At 37.3% G+C, this 24,936-nt stretch overlaps 1 protein-coding gene across 2 annotated transcripts; it reads left to right on the top strand.

Moving 5' to 3' along the window:
* The first annotated feature begins 4,722 nt into the window (after positions 1 to 4,722).
* LOC110116484 lies at positions 4,723 to 23,737 on the top strand. 2 transcript variants are annotated; one of them, XM_020850052.2, is made up of 11 exons: positions 4,723 to 4,806; positions 6,060 to 7,396; positions 14,188 to 14,273; positions 14,358 to 14,881; positions 14,994 to 15,452; positions 15,783 to 16,608; positions 16,703 to 16,933; positions 17,029 to 17,153; positions 17,252 to 17,715; positions 22,235 to 22,364; positions 22,576 to 23,737. In XM_020850052.2, the coding sequence occupies exons 2-11, from the start codon at positions 6,233 to 6,235 to the stop codon at positions 23,367 to 23,369; spliced, it is 4,803 nt and encodes a 1,600-aa protein (XP_020705711.1). In that variant the 5' UTR covers positions 4,723 to 4,806; positions 6,060 to 6,232; the 3' UTR covers positions 23,370 to 23,737. The 2 variants fall into 2 exon arrangements, with proteins under 2 accessions (XP_020705711.1, XP_028549812.1); XM_028693979.1 differs by having other exon boundaries at positions 22,570 to 23,737.
* Positions 23,738 to 24,936: the final 1,199 nt, after the last annotated feature.

The raw sequence follows: 24,936 nt of genomic DNA, 5'->3' as shown, positions 1-24,936 counted from the left end.
GCATGTTTAAAAAAAAATTTAAAAATAGGCAAAGTCGTCCGTTAAACGGGCGACTTATGCTTTGACTAGAATAGTCAAGATCCGACGTGGTGATGATGTGGCGACTTATAAGTCGCCCGTTTAACGGGCGACTTATAAGTCGCCCAATTAACGGACGACTTTATGCTACTACTTTAATTCCCAAAATCCTTCCCGATCTCATTTCCTTTGCTTTCCCCTTCTGCAGCCGTCGCCATAGGGAAGTTCGGAGTCGCCGATCTCGCCATCAAGTGTTTAGGTAAGGTTTTATTTTTAGTATTTGCGGTTTATTATGTTTAGTCGCTGATCTCGCCATCGGTGTTGTACAAATTTGGTTAAAAATGATCCTATTTGAGTCTTTTTAGTTTATTTATGAATTTTTTTGGTAGATCTATTAGTTTGTCTAATTTTGCTAGAGTTAGTTATAATATTGTTTGACAGAACTAGAGATAAGTTGATATAGAACATAGATTTTGTTAAAACTTGGTAGATCTAACGAATTAGTCTTTGTATATTGCTATAAATTGAGAAGCTATATTTTTGTTAATATATAATAATTATTTGTTTAAGTTATAATTCTTTAAAATAATTTTTGTAAGAGCTAAATTGTAATGAAGTCTTATCATACTTGTAAAATTAAATGAATTTTAATTATATTTTAGCAGTCTTTAGAATAATTAAAATATTAAGTATTTTGTAATTTGTTTATTTTGCATAGTGATACGTACGAGTTCAATAATGAGTGGACGTGGTGCGACCTTTGTGCTTATGTATGGAGGTGAATTAAAAGTGGACACCAATTTCACGCCAAGCTATTTTGGGGGTAGGAGTCGACCCCTACATGTGCCAAGAAATTGCAACTTAGAACAGCTTAAATTTAGGATACTTAGAGCACTGAAGTACGATCCTTCAAAGTATTCTGTAAAGTTAGTATGTCGGGTGCCTGTTGGAAATGAGTATGTCGCTTCGGAAGTTGAGGATGATGAAGTTTGTGAAGTTCTGTTATGCCAAGCTGCAACAGAATCTCTTATAATGTACGTTGATTTGGGCATGAATCTCAAGGCAAAATCAAGTTTGAAACTTCAAAAATTAAATCTAGGACTATCTGAACTCCGATTTCAACAAACTTAAAGCAAACAGAATGTCTCAGAAATACGAATCCAACGACACCAACTTCGACTCAATCCGAGCCCAATGAGTCCAAATCAATGACTCAAAGTGCATTTGGAAGGTTCAATCCCTAATTTAGATTTTTCAAAATAGTTTTCAAACGTGACATGCTTATAGTCGAATTGAGCGGCTCAATGAGACGAATCCAACAAGCCCAAGATCATCAAATTCTGATGTCATTTAGACATTCAAATGTCTAGTAAACAGTTCACGATTAAGATATTCAACATCGGCTGTCCATTCAAACCACTTCCAATTCACATATGGTCTTACTCCTATTTATGGGTCATACCACTCTAAAAAATCTATAAATAGACCCCTAACTTCTTATGAAGGGGGAGCCCAAGCAAGGAAGCAAAATAAAGAGATTATAAATAGACCACTGACTGACGGTCGGACTTCTGCAGAACTACCGACTGACGCTCAGACTTCTGTCAAACCACTCACTAACGCCAGATCTATGTCGGGCAACCAACTAACATCATATTTATGCCCAGCCACCGACTGAAGCCTGAACTTCTATCGGACCACCGACTGACACCTGGACTTATGTTGTACCACTGATTGACGTCGGGACTTCTGCATGCTCACCCACTAATGCCCAGACTTGCACTCGACTGTCGATTGACACCGGTCTTCCACCCGACTTCCAATTATTATTGGATTTTCACCTGACAACGATCCTGTCGACCTCTATCGCTAGACGACAGTCTTTATGACCTCTATCGCAATACGACAGTCTTTATGACCTCTGTCGCCCTCCAACTATGATCCTTCATATATCCGTCGCTAGACAACAACCTTTATGACCTCCGTCGCCCACCAACTACAGTTCTTTCGAGCTCCGTCTCCAGATAACAGCCTTTATGACCTCTGTCGCCCACAGACTAAAGGTCCTTCTGACCTTCTTTGCCCACCGACTACGGTCCTTCCGACCTTCTTTGCCCATCGACTACGGTCCTTCCGACCTTCTTTGCCCATCGACTACGGTCCTTCCGACCTCCTTCGCCAGAAAACAACCTTTATGACCTCAGTCGCCCACCGGCTATGGTCCTTCCAACCTCCGTCGCCAGATAGTGGTTTTTATGACCTCCTTCGCCCATCGACTATGGTCCTTCCGACCTTCGTTTCCCTCTGACTATGGTCCTTTCGACCTCCATCGCCTACCGACTACGGTCCTTCCGACCTCCATCGCCCACCGACTACGGTCCTTCCGACCTCCTTCGCCCACCGACTACAATCTTCCGACCTCCGTTGTTCGCTAACAAAGATCCTTATGACCAAACAAGCATGCCAAGTGATTCTTCATATTCCTACCATAAAATGCACTCCATATGATGTATATTTATTACATCAAGCCAAGGCCTTGGCCTAATGAGGGGCCTCATTTGTAATCGACTGCAAATAATAGTGGATTTATTTAAATCGGGCCATGCCCCATAGGTTTTCCTGTTTTCAAGGTTTTCCACGTAAAAATCTTGGTGTCTCTTATGAATATTATACCCTCTATCTTATTTGATTGTGTGATGGATCTTCGTACAAAGCTATGACGTTAAATTTTATTTTTCTCTACTGCCACGAATATTCCAGGACGCAATAATAAGAATTTTTTATTTATTGTATTTATTTTGAGAGGATGCATGTAAATTTTAATTGACTATATACATATTACTATTTTTAATACATTTATATATTTAACAATAACAACATAATGTGGGATCAACTACATGAATTCTTTTTATCTATTTCGTCATATTAATAGTCAAATTCTCATTTAAATCTAATAAACAAAGGTCATTTCTAATACTTTATAACCAAGTCCTTTTACGCATACTTCTAACTTTATTAACATAGATCAGATCTAATACATCTACTCTCATATATGGATCATCAGAAGACCAACATTTTATCTGACTAGTCCATCTAAAGAGACTCTCTCTAAAATTATGTGCCACCGGAGCTACTCCAATCTTTTCACATATATACTCGTTTTGAATTATATCTCTAAATGAAAAGCCACTCATCCGCTAGAGCATCTTCATCTTTGTAATACTTAAATTTATACTTCTCTTTTAATGACCAATATTTTGCAGTCATAAAAGTATTAAAGGTATTAATACAATCTTATAGAATTTTATTGTAAGTTTGAGAGTATTTTCTTATCACATTTATATATCAAACATTTTATTTTAATTCCTATAATTTCTTAATTTTAATATTAATTTATCTGTATATATAGATTAAATATATAAAAACATGAACATTGAGTGATATGCATCTAAATCTAATTAAATTTAATCAAAATTAAATTAGTTTGAAATTCATATTCATTCAAATGAAAAAAAAATTAAAGAATATTTGCTCGAATTTTCAATTATGATGAATTCAGAATTATTTATTTTATCTTGAGGTAAAATACTAAAATATACATATTAATATTTATTTTATAATTAATTTTCGATAGAGAAATCCTGAACCCAAAATCCGAATAAATATGGATGTAGTTTTTTCTTGTAAGGTGAATGCTGAAAAAGTCTTTCTTCCTCCAATTTTTTTTCTCGTGATTGGTCATTTGCAGTTTTATGGAGAAAAATCACAAAACTGGAAACGAGAGAGAGAAAGGGTTCTTGCTCACCCCACGCATGTTCGCTGTCTTCTTATGAATTGTATCGGCCATTCTCCTTGGTGAATCGACCCTCGCATCAGATCCGTTCAAATCCGGCAAACGCTGAAACCTCTTTTCAGCGCTTGGAAGCTCACGACTTCCCCTTTTCCGCTTTTGTTTTTTTTTTCCGATCGAATTTGGCTTCGGCTCTTGACCGCAAAACTCTAGTTTGAGAGAAGGCGATTTGCTATAGGCTTTTCTGGCATTTGTCCGATTGAAGGAAACTGCTCAGTGGGTTTAGTGATGAGGGGGCGTGGCGCGGACACTGCACACTTTGTGATCTCACGGAGGAGCTTGGAATCGGAGGCATGTAAAGCTATCGTCTTTGTTTCGTCTGATTAGGGTTTGCCGCTTTTGGTTTTCCGATTTTTAAGGCTTAAACCATCATTTGCTTCCGCTCCATTCTATCACTCCCTTTGCTCGAATCGACTGGGTTGTAGTTGTTGGATGCGAACGGTCTGCTGAGTTTTAGCAAGGGATCAATTTGTTTTTGTATTTTTACTTTTTGTTTTAATTTCACGTGTGCTAGTCAACATCTTCCTCCAATTTATTCCAGTGTAGAAGCGAGGATTTCCGGGAGTGCGAGAAAACTGTTTTATTTTTTTAATTGTAATTTCAGTTCCCCAGGAAGACTAGTTGTGTGCTTTGTTTTAAGGCTTTGATGATTTTGGGTGCTAGTTTTTGCGTGCATGTTTTGTCAAGTAGTTAATACACATGTATGCTTGTTGCGCTCTGCGCTTGGCGCTATTGGGTCCCTAAGGTTCTGGAGCGGCCACTTAACTGCGCTCTTTTGTATTTTTGTTCCAAGCGACTCTTGGAATTTTTTTGCTTGCTCTCATATTTTCTGACTTGGTTTATTATTGAATTTTCAGATTACACCTATTTTGAAGGGGAGATATCGCATCCAAGGACCTGTGGATGTTTCAGACCTTTAACTTCTGCAGACTGATTCTGTAAGCGTCTTTTATAGGATCAGAAAGATAATTTCTAGCGGTTTTTTTTTTAATTGTCTCTAGTGTTAAACATCTTTTCATTTATTCGTTTAGCTAATTCAGAAGCAATGATTTGGGTGACATACTTGATTTTATTTATTGCAAATTGACACTCGTCAAATTTGATTATTATTTTGTTCATAGTGGAGAACTTTCACGCCTCATTAAGAGTATAAATGGCCATGTATGATAAAACTTCATGTGCTTTTTCTTGACTTATTTATCATTGTAGCAAGCATGTTCTGAATGATTGATACGGATACTTCTATTTCAGAACTTAAAAGGTATTATCAGTATAATTTTTCTTCTTTGGCCGTCATTGAGTTGTTTTTTCTTGAGATGATCAGGACATGAATTTTCTGTGTCTGGGAATTTGGCTAGAAGATTTAAGATGGCTCAAAATTCAAATCTTGTTTGGGCTTGGACTTTGTGCCGATTATGAGCCCAGTCATGCTTGTATCAAATTTGAGTTTAGCCAAGCTTGGATTAGATCGATCTAGCTCGAGATCGTATCTGATGTGTAGGAATTCATATTCACATAAATTAATGTACCCATTGAAATTTGCATTAATGAATACATACACCTATTTATTTATATATAATAAATACAGGAGATAAAATATTGATCAAAATTTTCTTTGTTATGGACTTGAATCAAGCAAAAATCAAATTTAACGAGCCGCCTAACTTAAATCGAGATGGCATTAAGCCATCTTGTAAACCAACTTGGCTCGGTGCTAGATCAGGCCAAATGATTTTGAGCTAATTTTAAGCCAAAGCCAGATCAGCTTGAGATTGGGTCATTAACAACTCTAACTTCATCTATTGCTATTTATTACAAAAAGTGTCAAAATCCTCAATAAGACAATAACTCATATTTATGTTCAAGCATGTCCTTTTGATATGATTCATATAATTGTAGATGTTTCTGTTTTCACTACTGTAACTGTAATACTGTACAATATTGTATCTTGGATCTGTTGCTGAAGGAATTGCCGTTCTAAGGTCTAAGCCCGATTGAAATTTCAAATGTTTTATCTCTTGTTGCAGCTTTTGATGATGTTTGTCTTATTATACTTAATTAGATTGTTAGATTTTCTTAGTTTTTGTGCCTTTCCTTGTGTTGCGCTTTCTAGTGGGAGTAAAATTAGTTAGAGATTCTGAAACAATGTATAAGAGTTAATGAAATTTAATGAGCATGCTGGTGCTTTCAGGTGGCCAAATAAATGTTGTGGTGCTGTACTGCTTTGCTTAATAAGCTGGGGCGACGCTGCAATTCTTTACAGATTAATTGTAATTTGCGTTTTGCTGCTGTTATGATTCTCTAATGTAATAGGGTGTCTTTATGGATGAGAAGAAATTTATGGTTACTTAAGGCTTTACAAGAATGATGATTGAATCTGGAACATGCAATGTGTGTTCAGCTCCCTGCTCATCGTGCATGCACTATAATCGCTCTATATCTGCCATAAAGAATGAGAGTGGCTTTTCTGGTGTCATCTGTGTTAGGGGAGAAGAAGCTGATAGTTCTTCTGTTATTAATTTGGGTGGTATGCCAAGTTGCAAAAGCAGAATTTGCGATGATTTGCGGCATGTAGCTAGTGAAACTAGTAACTTATTAAGTACAACTTCCAGTCATGACTCGTGCTTTGAGAATGCTGATAGCAAAGCAAATTTCAGGACCTCTACTGTATATGATGCATCTGATTATGTTGACATGCCTCAAGATGTGTGTTCTCGTGAATTTGTTGAAGAGGAGCGACCCCTTGAGAAGAAGCCTGGCCATGGTCAGATTAATTCACATAGTAACACTTCAGCTCATTTGGGGCACGGATTTTCCTCAGGGCAAGGTGAAGAGCAGAGTGCATTAGAATGCCATGGGGATAACCTCTTATATACATCCGAGGTTAGAGATGCAAATGTTGCAGTCCCTGGCTATGTTGTAGACGTTGAGAAAAAAGACATGGAATGTAGTAATATGACGATCCATAGTTCTTTTGAAATTAATGACAGAGCCATTCAAAATGAAGGTGGCGATGGTAACCATTACAATGAAACTCGACAGAACCACTCTATTGAAAGCAAGTTGACTGCAACTGGGGATGCATCTTTACTGGATAATAATTGTAATTCTGCTTCTGTCAATACAGTTTCTTTTGTCAAATCACAATTTCCGTCATCTGAATGTGATGTTTCTCCAGAAGAAAGCGTTAGACGAGCAGAATTGGATAATGTTGAATCATCATTTGCATCAGTGACTGCTGGTTCTTCTGAACTCAAATCTAGTGCCTTTCCAAACCATGAAGTTTCTACACCATGTAGGATGAGAAGCGGATTTTCTTCTGGTAAGATTGATGAGTTGTGCCAAGAAACTAGAACAGTCACTGATCGTGAAAAACCATTTGATAATGGTTCAAAAAGAAGTCATTTAAATGCCCCTCTTGAAAAAAATGGTATTGTATTGGATGCAACCAAAGGTCAAGGAAATCATGCTTTAACTCAAGCAACCACAGAGGGTGAAAACTCTGACTCAGATGTGTTGTTGGATGATGTGAGTACTTTGCCTTTGCATTATTATTTTTTTTTTAAATTTTCACATTCAATTTTACTTGATTGTGTAGATTTATAAGCGGTTAAAGCATGAAAAATGCAAAATCAATGTAGTAATTCACCCTTATTCTTCTTTATCTTATCGAGCTGAAATCATAACTGTTAACGGTTAACTAAGTTAAAAATCTAATTAACCAGTCATAATTGTTAATCATTAACTAGTTATATGGTTTAACTGGTCATCTCATACAATCAAAAGTACCAATAATAATTGTTAACTGGTTGCAAATTCTTTTCACTCTATGCTACGGAGTTTAGGAAATATGCTGCTCTTATGCTTTTGTTCTTTTTTTATGTCAGAATTAATTCTCTTTCAATGCTAACATTCACTTCACTATTTGATTAGTTTTAACTAGAATGGTGCCAAAACTAGATTTCAATATTATCTTAGCTGAGTATGGTAGTGTTAGACCGGTCTAGGAGGGACCGGCCCTTGTTTACTCCAGACGGAAGCTTGTCTGCCTAGCAGCCTTCCATTTTTCCCTTGAGGTGGGGTTCACGGCTTCATGAAGAGAATGGAGGGGGCGGTTTAGGAGGAAAATTCAATTTGGAGGGCTGTTTTGGGCATTTTGCTAGATATTGTATGCTTTAAGTAGTTTTGTTAAACCTAGGTTATGTTATGTATTATTTTGGCTGAAATTGTAGTGTTCTAGAGTGCTTTGGGCTCGAGCCTGTGGCTAGGGAATTGTGAGAGCCTGATCCTCCTCTCCAATTAAGGATCCATTTTATCTTGTTGTTTTCTTCCATCTATCATCAATTAAAAACGTTTTCTTTGATTTTTCCTATTAGTTCTTCTTATAGATTGAGTTTGGGAGTGCTGAAATTTCAGCCAAAGGTTATTGGGTTTCTACGAGCAATTCCTAACATATAGAAATGAAGATGCTATGATGGATTCGTGACAAACCTAAGAATGATAAATGAGTAAATAATTATTCACATAAATGTTCAAGCGATATCTATTGAACATAAGATGACTGAAAATAGACTAAAGTGATTTGGGCATGCACAAAGAAGGGTAGAAAATACACCCTTTAGGAGAGTCGATAATATGAGCTTCAAAGAATTATGAAGAAAGTAGATGGACCTAAGATTACTTGAATAAAAATTGTTTAAATGATTTGTGAAGCATAGATTGAACACTTTGGACATCACTCAATATAAATGAACAGAAAATGAGGATTCACAATGCCCCAATATTGTTGGGATAAGGCTTATAATGATGTTCATGATTTAGTAGAATGCTTCCACTTTTCACTATGTTGAATGGTCTTGAGTTTATATCTCTATTTTTTTGGTAGATTTGTGGCATGTCCCGTATTCACCATGGCGCTCTTTGTTAAATATCTTCATATTGTTGGTTTGTGCCATGGTTGACTTTATTTCTATATATTGTTGCAAACGAGAGTAGCTCATTGATTGGGGTATGGTTTTACATTCTGACCTTATCTTGTTGGCTATCAGTCATGCATGTATGTTTCTGATGGTCCTGTTGCTTTGCTATCCTCCTAAGCCCACTTTCATGCACCTCTGTTTCTATTTATCTATTATATGCCACTTCCACTGTAGATGTTCTCTATTTCATTTCTATCTATTTTCTTGTTATCGACTCCCACTTATGCTTTCATGTTATTGTCTCCTTTTGTTTCCCATTATTTTCTATAGTGTGATGTCTTATATACTAATTTTGCATGTCATTCTAGGCTGATTTTAATTGTAACGTTTGGATGAGACTCGTTCTGGGAATTAAAATACTTAGGCGTTTGATTTCAATGATAGGAGGATTGTTTTAAAACCTACCATGCCTAAAAGTCCTTTGCATTAAAAAAATCAAGGGAAAATCCTTGCATATTTTAATCAAACGATGCTTTTGAAAAAGGGGACATGGTTAAGGCAATAATTTATGCTTTGATAGTTTTTGAATTGTATCTTGATACAATTGAAAACATATCAATACTTAAGAATGTTAGTCAATTACAATTTGAATTTAAATAACTGGCCTGGTTAACTACTTGATGAATTTACCACCGCTTAGGGATCTTCAATAGATTATTGATTTGATTACTAGCTCATCATTACATGATGCCCTATTATAGGATGAATCCTATTGAATATGGATAACTAAAAAGATAGGTAGATGAATAGTGATGAAATGATTTATGTATTAGGCAGAGCCTGAATCCTTGTGTGGAATCCATCTTACGGGCACCTAGGAGGAACAAGGGTTGGATAATGAGTATGGATAATTAAGAAATTAATAAAATCAAAATCAAGTATCATTTCCTATATCAAGATTAGATGATATGCTAAATATCATGATTTGGGTTAGGATTTTCATAGAAATTGATAGACAGAATGGTTACCATCAAGTAAGGATGAGAGAAGATAAATGGATGATTGCTTCTGATACAATGGATGGTTATACAGATAATCAGTGATTCCTTTCAAATTAAATAATTCCCCAACATTTTTTTGAGAATCATAAATTATTTTTAGCAATCTTTTATAGATAAAAAAATATTTGTATTCCTAGATGATATTTTGATTTAAAATAAATCAAAGGAAAAACTTTTAATGTATCTTAAGAAATCCTTTGAAAAGTTGTAATTTGGAAAATTATATTAGAATTTGAATAATATTTGCTTTGTTATGCCATGTATTATGTTATTAGGATTTTTAATGTCTAGTGATTAATTATTTGTTGATCTTGATGAGGTCAAAGGAAATAGAGATTGGCCAACTCCTATAAATAGCTATGATATTCTAAATTTTGATTGGGAATAGAGATTACCTTTTACTGACATTTTATTAAAATATTTAATATTGCGATGATGCCCATGCCAAATTATCTTAAAAGGGGAGAATTGAACTAGATGAAATTGGCACACCTTGGAGTCGAATTCAACAAATCACAACAGGAAATCCGCAGAAAACAATAGGCATAATTTGGAGAACATAGTGGTTGATTTTGATGAATAACTCAACAAGAAACAATATACAAGAGATCAACAATTAGAGAGGTAGATCATCATTCCCAATTAACCTAGATGCCACTAGGAAGCCCTCATTGAAGAAACTACAGCAGAAAACTCCAAAGAAAACATAACCCTAGTACAAAATAATAATCCCTATACAAGCCCCTACTCTTCCCTCCAATTTAGCACTAAAAAATTTCTCTTGCTTTAATTAATTCCTTCCCTCTTTTGAATTCAAATTCCCTTCATTAATTTCTTTCTTTATCCTCTTCTTAACATATGAAATAATTGGATTACTGGGTCCCACAGGGGGGGGGTTCAAAAATTTAGCCCTTCCGCCCCCTGTAGTTGGTCTACCCCCTAACTGCTAGGCCGGCTGCAGGACTGGTCCTGCTTGACCGATCGTAACAATACTCCTCTCCTAAAAATGTACCTTGTCCTCAAGATGGAAGGATGAGAACTGTCTCTTGATTACATATGATTTCCAAGTGGCATTATGCACTGGCAGGTCCTTGTACTTGATTAGCACCTCTTGTGTCCCCGTCTCCCCTCTGCATACGCCTGCTATTTCCAGTGGTTCCAATATAACCTCCATGTCCTCTGTTAAAGTTGGGGATAGTGATGATGATGCATGTTACCCTATTGCCTTTCTCAGTTGCGATACATGAAAGATTGGGTGCAAAGCTAAGGATGGTGGTAGCCTTAATCGACAGGCTACTACTCCGATGCACTCTAAGATCTCATGAGGCCCAAAATATCGTGGGGATAGTTTTTTCAGTCCTTCTCATGGAGAAAGTTTTTTTTGTTTGTAGGGCATTAATTTTAAGTAAAACATGCCCCTCAGTTCAAAATTTACCTCTCCTATGACCATCCTCCTTCCTTTTCATGATTGTTGGGCTCTCAACAAATGCCCCTTAAGCTCTGCTAGTATCATGTCCCTCTCTTCTAAGTACTGTTCTACACTAGACACTGATGTAGTGTTGCCCCCATAATGAATCAAGTGAGGTGGATCTCTCCCATAAAAATTCGTGAAGTGAGTAGTCTTTGCTGCCGAGTGGTATGAGGTGTCGTACTAATATTCTGCCAACACAATCCACCTAATCCAACTCTTTGGTGTGTCTGATACAAAGCATCTCAAGTTGGTCTCTACACTTCAGTTGTTGACTTTTGTCTAACCATATGTCTGAGTGTGGTAGGCTGTACTTTGCTGAAATAGCTCCTTCTAGAAGTGGCTAAGGAACACCTTGTCCCTGTATGACACAATGACTTTTGGAAACCAGTGCAAACGTACCACTTCTTGAATGAAAATAGTAGCCACTGTGATGTCGGTATAAGGATGCTTCAGTGAGATGAAATTTGCATACTTGCTAAGACTGTCCACTACTACCAAGATCAATGAAAACCCTTCCGTTCGTGGTAGCCCTTTGATGAAGTCCATCGTCACTTGCTCACATACCTTCTTCGGTAAGGCTAAGGGTTGTAGTAACCCTCATGGTGTTATGGCTAAGTAATTATGCCTTTGGCACACATCGCATTTAGCACTCAATTCTCTACATTGCGACGCATCTCTACCCAATATAACTCTGTTGATAGTTGACTATATGTCTTTTGAACTCCGGAGTGCCTCCCATCGTACTGGCATAGAACTATTGCAGCAGTTTGGGAATATACCCCGAGGTTTGAGGTAACAAAAACTTCCAATGGTACAATATCTCTCCCTCTTTCAGATCATAACCTGGGTGACTGTCTGGATCTTGCAGCAGCTCCTCCCTGATCTTCCTAAACTCTTCATTTTGTTCATTTTCATTTCATAATGCCTCCCAATCAATCATCAATAGTACTGCAAGATCATCAACCGAGGGCCCTCATCTCTCTTGGACAAGACATTTGCTGCCTTGTTTTCTAGTCCTGGTCGATATTGAATCTCAAAATAATATCCATGTAACTTGGATAGCCACCTCTAGTGATCCTCAGTGACCAACAACTATTCCAACACAAACTTTAGGCTCCTATAATCTGTCATGACTATGAAATGTCTCTCCAACTGATAAGACCGCCATTTATGAATAGCCAAGATGATCGCCATCAGCTCCCGCTCATAAACAGATTTGTGCTTTTCTCTGGTTGTGAGTACTTTGCCAAGTATGCAATAGGCCTCTAATCTTGCATGAGTATTGCTCCTAGCATGTGTTCCAAGACATCAAAAGGAGACTGACACACTAGTATTAGGATTGCTTGATTTTATTAAAGTTTTTGAGATTTCTTGTGACACATCTATGATTCTATTATATAATGTAAGAGGGAGTATTGAGTCAAGATGGACACCTAATCATTCATTTTGGTGAGAAGTTAAATAATAGAAAGCAGAAATACTCTAATTATGATAGATAATTCTATAACATTTAACTATTACTTTGGTACTAGAGATATTTCTTATTGTAGAGATATTTCTTATTGATCATGGAGTTTGTTCTATATTGGATCATCAAACTTTTAAACATCTAAATTTCTAAAACAAAAACTATGGCATATGCATCATAAATGGGTCTAATTCTTATAGAATACACTTTTGTGTTAAAATACTGTGCTAGAATTGATAATAAATCTTTTGATGCCTTAAAATATGATAGCCATCATTTTGCACAATATACAAGTTAAGATACTAGGCTTAATTTGAGGGTGTAAGCTGGTTCGATCTGTAAGGGTCTTGGACGTTGCCCAAGATTTTGGGTTCGAACATCGTCAGAACCATAGTTATACCATCCTTCAAATCTTGCGGTGGGAAAAAAAAAAAAGATAACGAGCTCCAATCACATTAAAGAGGATTGCATCAATTTTAAGGACTTAAATGAGATATATATCAATTTAATTGGTGCATTACTATTTTTTAATAAGAATTTCATGATTGAGGATGGTTTTCCTGTCAGAGGAATTCTAATTTGTATTCGTGATTCATATTTATGAGATTTCCATTGGTTATACAATTATGGTTGACCTAGATGAACATGTGCAAAATTTCATTGATAAGACACCAATCTCATCACACTTGATATTTATCCAAATGGGTGACAAGTTCAGTGGGGAGCATGCATCTTTGAGTGCTGTAGCTTTTTGATCTTCATGAGCAAATTTATACAGATGTGGAAGAGGTTAAGCTTGTGGTTCTTCCTATCCAAGGTTGTATTTTAAACACCATGCAATTCCTGCTAGTAATAATTTGTGTACATAATTTCTCAGTAAAATAGGCATGCCATGTAGTAGTTTTGCGCCAATCAACATCAACCTTGGTTGTACTTAGGTCAAATCTAATGACTTTCAAGGGCTCTCTAAGGGTTCCTCTGCATTATTGGCACCCTTGGCTGCTCATGTGCAACTATCATATCTTCTCCCCAATTAGGAGAATAAGATAACTTGCTTCATCATACCTAACAAGTTGTTCTACATCCGTATACTTTTTCAAGTAATTCATTTTAGCTAATTGGCCTTAAACAGCCTTCAAACTTTTTTTTACACAAAATAATTGTTCTTGTTTACCAGCTAATTGACCTTGAAGGCTTAGATATTTCCTTTTTTTTTTTCATTCAAGTTTTTTTTTTAGAATTCTCACAATTTTTACAAAATCTCTCCTTTTGTTGTTCCCACTTCTCTTCCTCCGTTTAATCTATTCTTCCGTATGTATGCTGCACTGCACCATTTTATGTAATTTTTAGACAATTTGTAATATTGTGGTAATTTGTTTCTTTGAAATTAATGTTTATAGGTAAAAGTGTGTGATATATGTGGGGATGCTGGAAGGGAAGATCTTCTTGCTATATGCAGCAGGTGTAGTGATGGTGCAGAGCATACGTAAGCTTGTGAAACTTAGATTTGCTTGCTGATGGTATCCTATTTTTCCATTTTACACTCTAATTGTTGTTTCCATCTGTATAGATACTGTATGAACGAAATGCTACATAAAGTTCCTGAGGGTGACTGGCTATGTGAAGAATGCAAAATCAAAGAGATGAAAAATCAGATTGTTGATGAGTGTGAAGCAGTTTCTGGAAAATTAAACTCAACATGCTTAAATGAATCCAGTCAAAAAGCTTTGAGCACTTTAATCCCTAAGAAGTCACCGAAATTGGATACCGGGCCAATTGATTTTGTTACTCAAGCTCCCTCTAAGGGACTGCAAAGCTCCCATATTTCCACTAGGAGGCAAGCTGAGCATCCAGAGGAAGAAAAAGGTTCTGAACGGAATGGAGCCTCCTTAGAAATTGCCAGCCCAAGGAAAAATCCTGTCTTGTCTCGTCAATTTTCGCTTAAAAACCAGACAATGGAAAAAGTGAAGACAACTAGCTTGCCAACATTATCGGAAGTTCACTCTCCTAAAGGTTCTGAGGCTTTTTCAAGATACAAAGCATCTTTAAGCTCTAGCTCATTCAAGGGTCAACAACATCCTCCGTCCCCTCATGGTACCTCTACATTCAAATTCATTTCTCCTTTAATTGATTTAGATTTGTAACTGAAATGCTACCGAGTGATTAAACTGTTTTTCTGCTATGCTGCTCTTTTTGTTTTTCTCAGGATTTCTATCAAGGTCAGTTTCTTTTAGCTACTCGAACAGTGTACCTAAAGTCAAAACATTCTTTGAAAATGCGTCTCATAAGCAAAAAACCACAAGGGAATCTACAACTAATGACTTGAGAAAAGAGGGGTTAGTCAAATCGTTGACTAGAACTACATCTTTTAAAAATACAACCTCAGGACGCCCTAATACTGAGTCAACGAGTAAAAGCTCATCATTCAAGCCATCCCTTCCTGAAGGCTTAAGAGGACCAAAAGAAGTAAAAGAAAGAAGTAATGTTGAAAGAAAGAATATTTCAGCACTGCAAAACTCCCTTTTAAGGCCATCAGCAGTTCTTGCCAGCAATTATTCTACTAAGGTGGATGCTAAGTCTGTACATAGTGATGGGAAAATAAAAAGCATCTCTGAAACAGAAGGTCCTAGCTCGAGTAAAACATTGAATGATGCAAATGACTTGGGTAAAAGTTTATTGGTCACCTTTTCCTCATACTCTGTTCACTATTTTTTGCTATTTACATATCTAACATCCAAAACATTAATATTACATGCCTATCACCCATAGAACAAATTTGAGTGCATGGAATTAAATATTAAAGTTTATAGGATGGTATGAATGGTAGAAATGAATTATAGGAGAGATATATTTGATATTAAAGTTGTAAATGGGTGGTAGACATGTAATATTAATGTTTTGAGTGTTAGATATGTAAATAGCATGAAATAAAGTGGTATATATATGTAAATTTCCCTTTATTTTATGCATCTCATTGTTTTCCTGTGTCTACTAGGTTCCAATGAAGGGAAGAAGCAGGCATCTTATTCATCTAAGAGTGTTGGCTATTCCGATGGAAATTATAAAGCTGAACAGCATAAAAGGTTCAAACCCCTTAGTAAAGGAATGCAGACCAACACCAGTGCTATAGATGGATCAAACAGCAAGGTTGATATTGTATCACCTTATAGCATTCTTCAATTTTCAGAGTCTGGTCGCAAGGATGACAGCATGAGGGATTCTCCCAGAACTGCCAGTTCAAGGTTTACGGCCTTAGGTGGTGCCCAAAAGTTACATTGTCAAAGATGCAATGAAACTGGGCATGTGACTCAGCACTGTTCTGTTGACAAGCTTCGAAAATCTGCTAATAAGCTTGCAGCTGAAGGGAATTCAAGTGAGGTGGTGAAGAAGCCTAATAAATGGAGAGAAATAGTGAATGCGGCAATATCGAGAAGTGGAGAGCTAAAGGGTACCAAACCTGATGCACGTGAGGAGCTTCAGGCAGCTAAAGCAAATATGAATTGTGAAGCAGCTTCTAAAAATGCTCTAACTGCTTTTATCCAGAAGACTAGTGTATCAATTTTAGAAAGTGGCAATGGTAAAGACACCTCAAAGGATTTAAATGTTGATTCTACCAAAAACATAGCTGTCGGAAATTCCGGGCAGCCGTCTATCCTTCCAGTGGAGGTTTCTTATGTTACCAAAGCTGATGACTTGAGTCATAGTCCTACTATTGCAAAGTTCAGTGAGAAGCCTTTTGCAGAAGCATTACAATATAAGGCACCTCTTTTAGCAAACACATTGAGACCGTCGGCAATTCCCAAGCTGGAATGCATATGGCAGTATGATATGCTTATTCTGCCAGATTTGAATTTTAAAATTCTCTTATTTGCTCCCATGTATAATCATGTTTCTTTTTGTTTCTTTAATTTGTAGAGGTAGTTTTAATGTTCTGGGAACTGGAAATTTTGCTGAAAATTTCAATGGAATTCAAGCTCATTTATCAAGTTGTGCTTCACATAGAGTGTTTGACGCAGCAATCAAGGTACCTGGTTGTGTCCAATTGGAGGAAGTATCTCACATTAGCTTATGGTCATCACATTTTCAAAGAATTGGTCCGCAAGAGGAGAATATTGCTCTATTCTTCTTCGCAAAAGATGCTGAGAGGTTTGTGTATTAGAATATTTCCTGCTTCTAATTTATATATTTTGTTGCATGATTATTAGCAGAGCTGATGGCTCTTCCTATTGGGATTGGCACAGTTATGAGAGAAGTTACAGAAAGCTAATGGATAGGATGCATAAAAATGATTTATCTCTCAGAGGAAACATTGATGGAGTTGAACTTTATATATTCATATCAAATAAGTTGCCAATGAACTCCCAGCGTAAGAAATTTATATATTTGGATATGCATTATTGCTGCTGTTTAGCCATTTTTGTTTTTTAGCCTTTCATTAGGTCATTAATTGAGTGTCTTTCTCAGGTTGGAACATGATGTATTATCTCTGGGGAATGTTCAGAGCTAAAAGGAAATACGGCTTGCCTGTGATGGGTGGCCAGAAGAAACCTAATGTGTCAAATTTGGATATGGAGCTCCCAAATCAAGATTTGCCCATAGCACCCAACGCCCAAGTTTGTAATGTCCATTACCCAGAATCGAGACCATCCAAGATTTTGGCAGGGGATCTGGCCGACTCTATGGATTTGCCGCCCATAGCTTCTGGCATCGAGGATAAGGCATGCAGAAACCTAGAAGATTCTATAAAAAAATTTTCAACTCAAATGGTCGCTGATCCTGATGTGCCTCAAGGACAGCCTTCATTTCCTGTTGGTAATTTATCTCGAACAACTGTTGAGCCACTGAGAGTTGCTGATTCTCCCAAGTCTATGGTTCTAATGTCTACATCAAACTCTTGTTCTGAAGAGAAAAATGATGGGGCTTTTCAGGTAAAATATTATTTCATGAAGTAGTTTTTTCTCCTCAACTGATTAGACATTTGGAATTCTTTGATTTTGGCATAAGTTATTCCAGCTTCATGCTATGATAGATTACTTAGGAGCTGTCATTTACCGGTTATATTTTACTAGCTAATTAATGTTGAGTTTCTTTTACAGTTCAAATATTTTAGCGACTTAAGCGCATCTTTACAGTCAGCTTCAACCTTATTATGCTTTCTAGGGGGTTTCTGATACTTAATCTTTTGAAAAACTCTATCCAATATTAGAGTATGTACAAATCATATTCTTATCGATCTTATGGGTTGTTAGGGGCCTGGTTTAGGCTTTAGAACTGTGTATATCTGGTCTTCTGTTTTTTTTTTTTTGTAGGAGTGAAACATTTATTTCGGAGGGGATTGTTGACTTAAGAACTTGTCATAATGGTATATTAGTGGATGATGATATAGATTAGATTTGTCAATGTGAAAATCCTACTTAAGAATCTTGCTAGTTAATGGCCTAAAAAGATGTTAATAAAGTAGTGTTTCATTGGGTAATTGATGCAACACATGACCCAAATCCAAGACCTAGTTCCAGATTTATGACAAGATTTAAGTGCAGTTTAATCAGGTCAAGCCAACTTGCAATTGTGTTCATTTATTTTATTTAACTAAATAATAATTTCTTTTTTGGAAACCTATTATTTTTAATTAGATGGTTGGATTTTATGATTCACCTTGATTTAGTTTAAATTTTTAAACGTAATCCTATTTCTATATAAGTAGTAATAAAGAAGTTGGATTATTCATTACCTACAAATTCAAATTGAAACATTCTACTTATCTCTCCCCTTCCTCTCTCCCATTCCATGGATCTGATAGAAAGCACCGGTCGAATTCGCAAATCACCTTAATTGAATTTGAATTTCAGCAAGGTGCGAAACCGGAATTTGGAAGAACTTGAAGAAAACACAAACGGGAACGCGATTAAATTGATAGTTGTAGGTAGAAAACACAAGATACAATGGATCTTCAATTAGAGAGGAAGATTCGACTCTCCCAACTCTCTAGGCGCTGTTAGTGCCAAAAATAGCGAAGAAATAGTCAAAATACATCAACTTTTCGATGCCCTAACCATAGGAAAACATACTCCTTAATGCATACAATCCAAAAGGAAATCTCTAAATAGCCCCTACATTCAAATTTCCCTCATAATTATCCCTTGAATCCTTCCTAATTGGTGCTGTTGGATCCATGGTTTGGGCAGTCCAGTGTGGACCGACCGTACCGGTCTAACAATACCTCTCTCCCAAAAATCAACGTTGTCATCAAAGTGGGAGGATGGAAATTGATGCTTCACCCTCTCGTACGGTTCCCAATTGGCATCATAGTTGGGTAGGTTCTTCCATTTGATGAGCACTTCCTTGATCCCTCCCTCTTCTTGTCGCACCTCTTTCAATTCCAGTGATTCTAACACCACCTCTAGATCCTCCGTCAGGGTTGCTGGTAACTCTGAACTAGTTGCGTGCTCCCTAATAGCTCTCCTCAACTAGGAGATGTGGAACACCGAGTGTATGACGACGGTCGGGGGTAATTTTAATCAGTAAGCCACAACTCCAATCCTTTCCAATATCTCATAAGGACCAAAGTATCTTGGTGCCAACTTTTCATCCCACCTATTCGCTACTGTCCTCTATCTGTAAGGACGGTGCTTCAAGAAGACTCTATCCTCAATTGCGAACTTGGTGCCCTTCATGTGCCCATATGCCTATTTCTTCATAATTTGTTAACCTGCAGCAAATGCCTTTTTAATTTGTTATGTACTCTATCCCTTTCCTCCAAATACTTCTTTACATAAAAGACTGGTGTGCTACTCTGCCCAAAATGTATTAAGTGTCGGGGGTCTCGTCTATATAATATTTTGAAAGGAGTCATCTGGGAGGCCGAGTGATGCAATGTTTTGTACCACTACTCTGTCCATGCTAGCCGCTTGGCACACAACTGAGATGTCTTTGGAGCAAAACATCGCAGGTAAGTCTCAAGCTCCTGTTTACCACCTCTGTCTGTCCATTTGTTTGAGGGTGGTAAGCAGTGCTCCTCTTTAGCACTATTCCTTGCAGCCTGAATAATTCCCTCCAAAAATGACTCATGATCACCTTATCTCGGTTCGAGACTATCGATTTCGGTATCCCATGCAACCTGACCACCTCTTTGTTGAATGCTGTTGCCACTGTAACTGCCGTGTAAGTGCGTTGTAAGGGGATGAAATGAGCATACTTACTCAATCTGTCAACCACCACTAAAATTATCGTAAACCCTCAGATCGGGGTAGCTCATCTATGAAGTCCATAGTGACCTCCCACACTTGGTCTGAAAGTGCCTGTGGTTGAAGGTGTCATAGCCATGCACTTGTTTCTCTTTAATACCTTACACCTAGTCACCATCTCTTTCACATCCTTATGCATCTCCTTCCAATACGATTCTACTATCAATCTCTTGTATATCTTCTACACATCGGAATGGCCTCCTATAGTGCTCCCATGAAATTCCTGCAGCAGGTGGCGAATATTAACTAAGGTATGTTGCATCACAAACCTTCCTTGATATAGTAGTCTCTCTCCCTCTAGGGAATAGCCTGAGTGGTTGCTCTCATATTTCATTAGATCCATCCCAATCTTCCTTAGCTCCTTGTTCTGAACACTTTCTTCTTTGATAGCCTCCTAATCTATCATCAGTGGTACCGAAATGGCTATCTTCTGGAGCTCCCCCATACATCTAAATAAGGCATCAACTGCATTGTTCTCCAATCCTATCATATACTGGATCTCAAAGTCATAGCCCATCAGCTTGGACAACCACCTCTGATGCTCCTCCACCATTCTCTGTTTCAAAATGTAGTTTAAGCTCCTCTGGTCCATCTTGACATGTTGACCTCCACAGTAGATTATATATATGGAACTACGCAAATCCTTCGAGAATTTTGCCGAAATCCCGTTGTGATCCATGTACATTCAGTGCCGCTTTTTTCTTTTCTCCCTCCCTCAGTTCGTCACCTCGATCATTCCTTCATTTCAGATGTCGTCGTATTGGGTTTGACTTCAAGCAATTTTTTCAGTATGTCTTTCACTATGACGAACTTTCTATCCATTTTTTCATGTACGGATGCAATTTGGTTTTAAATATTTGAAATTTTTTCCTCAAAATTTGATTTTAGTTGGCCTAATTCTCCCTCCAACACTACTACTTTTCTTCTGGCCATTGGTAACCTAGATTGAACAACTTTGATACCAATTTGATAGAAAATACCAGTCAAATTCCCAAATCACCTTGACTGAATTTGAATTTCATCAAGGCATGAAACTAGAATTTTTAAGAACTTGAAGAAAACACAAACGGGAACGCGATTAACTTGATAGTAGAAGGTAGAAAACATGCAGGATACAATGGATCTTCAATCGGAGAGGAATATCCGACTCTTCCAACTGTCTAGACACTGCCAGAGCCCAAAACAATGAAGAAACAGTCAAAATACACCAACTCTCAATGCCCTAACCCTAGGAAAACATGCTACTTAATGCATACAATCTAAAAGGAAATCTCTAAACTACCCCTACATTCAAATTTCTCTCATAATTCCCCCCTAAATCCTTCCTAATTGGCGTTGTTGGATACATGGTTTGGTCAGCACAAGCAAGAGGCGGAACTCTTGTGTAGACACTGGCCGGTCCGCACTAAAGGATTGAATCGTCTGCAAGACCGGTCTGCAGGACCAGTCTAACAGGATCCCTCTCCTAAGGCTAGATTTCTGATCCTTCTCTCCCTTGGAAACCAATGAATCCTGAGAAGCCTACCTGCTCCTCCCTCATTTATCTCCCTAAACTCCTCACCCCAATCCTTTCCATCTGAAGGATTGAATTCAAATTATGGAAGCTACAATCAGAGGATAATTGAGCGAAGAAAGAAGATCTCAACCATCAACGTCCCCAACATGAATGCCCATGCATGCATATATTATATTTAAGCCTTGCGCATTTCTAGAAAATTAGCTAATCCTATGGTATCTCTACATAGCTTTTAATATCCTGAAAAAGCCCATTATATCCCATTGCTCATGTTCCTTCTAACATAATAATTAACGGTTTATGGTTAACCAGAAAAGCGCTTTTAGAACACATCCGAGTTTACAAGTTTGTGGAAAGATACAGTTAGCTGCTAGTTACCAAAGAGGATCATGGCCATGCTGCCAGTACTGTGTTATCTGGTGGTTGCAACCCATGGTTACTGTTTCATATTCTGCGCTTGATCAATCCACCACATTTATCTACCTGACATTGTCTGCCGTATATCATGTTTCATAACACTTACCTTCTAGATAATGATGCTTTTAATTCAAATCACTTTGAGAACTTAAGAAAGTAGAAGTGCACTTGTTCGATACTGCGCACGATTAGAGTCTAATGATTCACCATTTTGCGCATTTATAGGTGGCTTACATAATGGTAAACTGACTTGCATCGTTGTACATGCAGAAAAAGTTTGTTAGTGATTGCGCAAACAGAAAGACTGGTGACACGTTTGCTCTTGCAGACGATCTTGGAGACGAGTCTAGCCTTAAAAGAGCATCATCTGTACCCCTAGGCTCTCCAAATTGCAACCAAGGTGAAACTACATTTCGGCTTCATTTGGGACGGCTTTCTTACTGTTTCTTAAAGCAGCTTTCTAATACAAAATTTTTAATTTTTATACTAAAAAGCTATTTTAAGAAGCATTAAGAAAACCACCCCAAAGAGAGCCTTCATTCAACTATGAGCAAGAGCATTATACTTATTGTTTGTAATCATTTTACTTCTGCTTCCATTTGAAGTAACAGGTGATGAATTCAGCAGCATTGAAGGGAATTTGAGAGACAAAGAATGCTCAACATCTAGTGTAGCTATTATAGATGATGATGATCCCAGACAAAATGTATTAGAGGCAGATTTCCTTAATAACAAGAAACGTGGGCGCTCATGTTCTATAGAAAGGGTGTTGCAACACGCTCATGGAATGTCAAATAGCTCAGCTGAAATGGTGCAATTGAGAGAAAGGCAAAGATGGATTTCTATGGAGGATGATAGAGAGCTGAAGAAGAACTGCTATGCCGGTGTTAGTAATGTTTCTGAAGTTAATGTTAGCAACAGATTGTCCTCGAAAATACACCCCTTATATTCTAGCATTTTGAGTCAGGAGATAGAAGATGAACAAAGCTGCAGTCAACCTGTGAAGCTGGTGAACTCGAGAACTACAGAGAGATGCTTTTTCCCAACAGATTTGTGCCCTGTGCAGAATAACAAATCTGCCAATATTATACATATTCCATCTTCAGATGATGAAGAAACCCCAGAATCTTGCACACCTGATCTGGAACTGGCTCTTGGAGGAAAGAGTAAATCATCGAAGCCGGCAGCATCGCCATTACCATTTGCATCAGTTGGAGGCAAACAGCACATGCAACTTGGTTTTTCGGGGGATGATGAAGATGATTTATCAGGATCCCTATCTCTCTCTCTTGGTTTTCCTGCAGCAGAGAGGGAGAGATCGGCTAAAAACATTTTTAAAAAAGAGCCTGAGAAACCTCAAGCCAACACTTCTTTGTTTCTCTTTGGGAGATTCAACAGCTCTTGAAATGGAACTTCCTGGGGGCAGTACTTGCTTTGTCATTTACTCTATTGTATTGCTGATATCTGAGGAGTTCTGAGGGAGAATTTTAGAGCCCTTGCCATCTGTTCATAGTTACACAGAAATCCTTCTTTATTTCTCCCTTTTTACCAGCTTCTTTGACTGGTGGTTTTTTTAGAGTGCAGATTCACGGCTTTTTTTGCACATATTTAGAGGGAAGGCCGAAGTTTTAATGTAATTCTTAGTGTACTCGTTTCTATGTTTCAATATACTTATACAGATATATCTCCAAAAGTTCTGCTGCTGCTCTCTAATGTTATTTGTCAGATAGGGATGATTGTTATGTCTTAGGAACAGGCTTTTCGATCCCTGAATTGGGCTTCTTCTTATTTTACTTTTTTTAAGGTCTATTTCTGGTGAAGTTATTCTGTGTGGATGCCAAACGACTTCTAAAGACCAATCAGAATGTGCCACATCACCCCCTGCTCGGTACCCAACTCGGTGTTGCTCGGTACCGCTTGGTACCAAGCTTGATACATCTGATATGGCGCATTCTGATTTGTCTTTGGACGGCGTTTGGCATGAGCAAAATACTTAGTAGCTGCATGAAAATATACCCACGCCATTATTATAAGGAACTCAGGTTTGTTTGAATTCAGATGGAAGAATTTTAAACTAGTGACTTGTTTAGAATAACTGGCATGCAATTTATTACATCATTTTTATGAGAGATACTGTTTGTAAAAATTTGTCTACGGTGAGCCTAAGGTTGGCTGATGGGTAGACAAATCTGAGGTCTAAAAAGAATTGATCAGAGGGGTGAGATATTTGCTACCGGTATTAAAATATTCTGTGAAAAAGTAATACATTTACTTGGTATAGTAAGATAATGATGTGTTTTGGAGTTTTCTAATTATTATCTGCTTTATTAATACAATTGCTTGATGTGTGCATTGAATTTTGCTATGAATGTTTTGTCCCATCTCATTGTAGCATTTTGCTTTTCTATGGCTCCAACTTAAATGCCATTCATTCGGTATTTTCTATGGCATCTTGAAAACTTATGTAATAACATAATTTCCGCCGGGTTTATCCATCTAATTGCTTTTAAAATTTATGTACCGAGTGATGTGGCGCATTCTAATTTACCTCCGAACGGTCCGATGTCTGACATGCAACAGGCATAGGGCATGGGGAGGGAGGGTTCTACCCCCTTTGTACCGGTCTAATTCAATATATCTCGGATGATTTAAATTACAATGCACTCAAATTTGTATAATTTTAATACCATTATATTCATCTTATCAAGCCACTCTATCTTGATTGTTCGTTTGATGGAATCGAGGTTCATGTGGCTTCTTAAATAACTTTTTAAAATTTTTTAAATTTTTATTTTGAATATTTTTTTAATCTAAATTTTTGAAGAATCTTGGTGCTTGCTTTAGTGGATTTTGTGATTTGTGAACCGTGTAACTCCTCGAAGTTGCACACAGCTCACATTGGTCTGTTGATTTGGAGCTTATGTTATCAACTAAGAGGTCTTGGGTTCGAGTCTTGTGTATGCAATGTGTGT

Source organism: Dendrobium catenatum, unplaced genomic scaffold (assembly GCF_001605985.2).
Source record: "Dendrobium catenatum unplaced genomic scaffold, ASM160598v2 fragScaff_scaffold_390, whole genome shotgun sequence".
In the NCBI taxonomy this organism is placed as follows: domain Eukaryota; kingdom Viridiplantae; phylum Streptophyta; class Magnoliopsida; order Asparagales; family Orchidaceae; genus Dendrobium; species Dendrobium catenatum.
Note: the sequence above shows the minus strand (reverse complement) of the source record. Positions and strands in the feature narration are given on the sequence as shown.

Bases quoted from the DNA above. Each gene is read 5' to 3' on its own strand.
- LOC110116484 (XM_028693979.1), top strand. From the start codon at position 6,233: ATGATGATTGAATCTGGAACATGCAATGTGTGTTCAGCTCCCTGCTCA. The intron at 7,397-14,187 runs GTGAGTACTTTG...TAATGTTTATAG, and splicing joins CAGATGTGTTGTTGGATGAT to GTAAAAGTGTGTGATATATG. The intron at 16,609-16,702 runs GTATGATATGCT...TTTAATTTGTAG, and splicing joins AAGCTGGAATGCATATGGCA to AGGTAGTTTTAATGTTCTGG.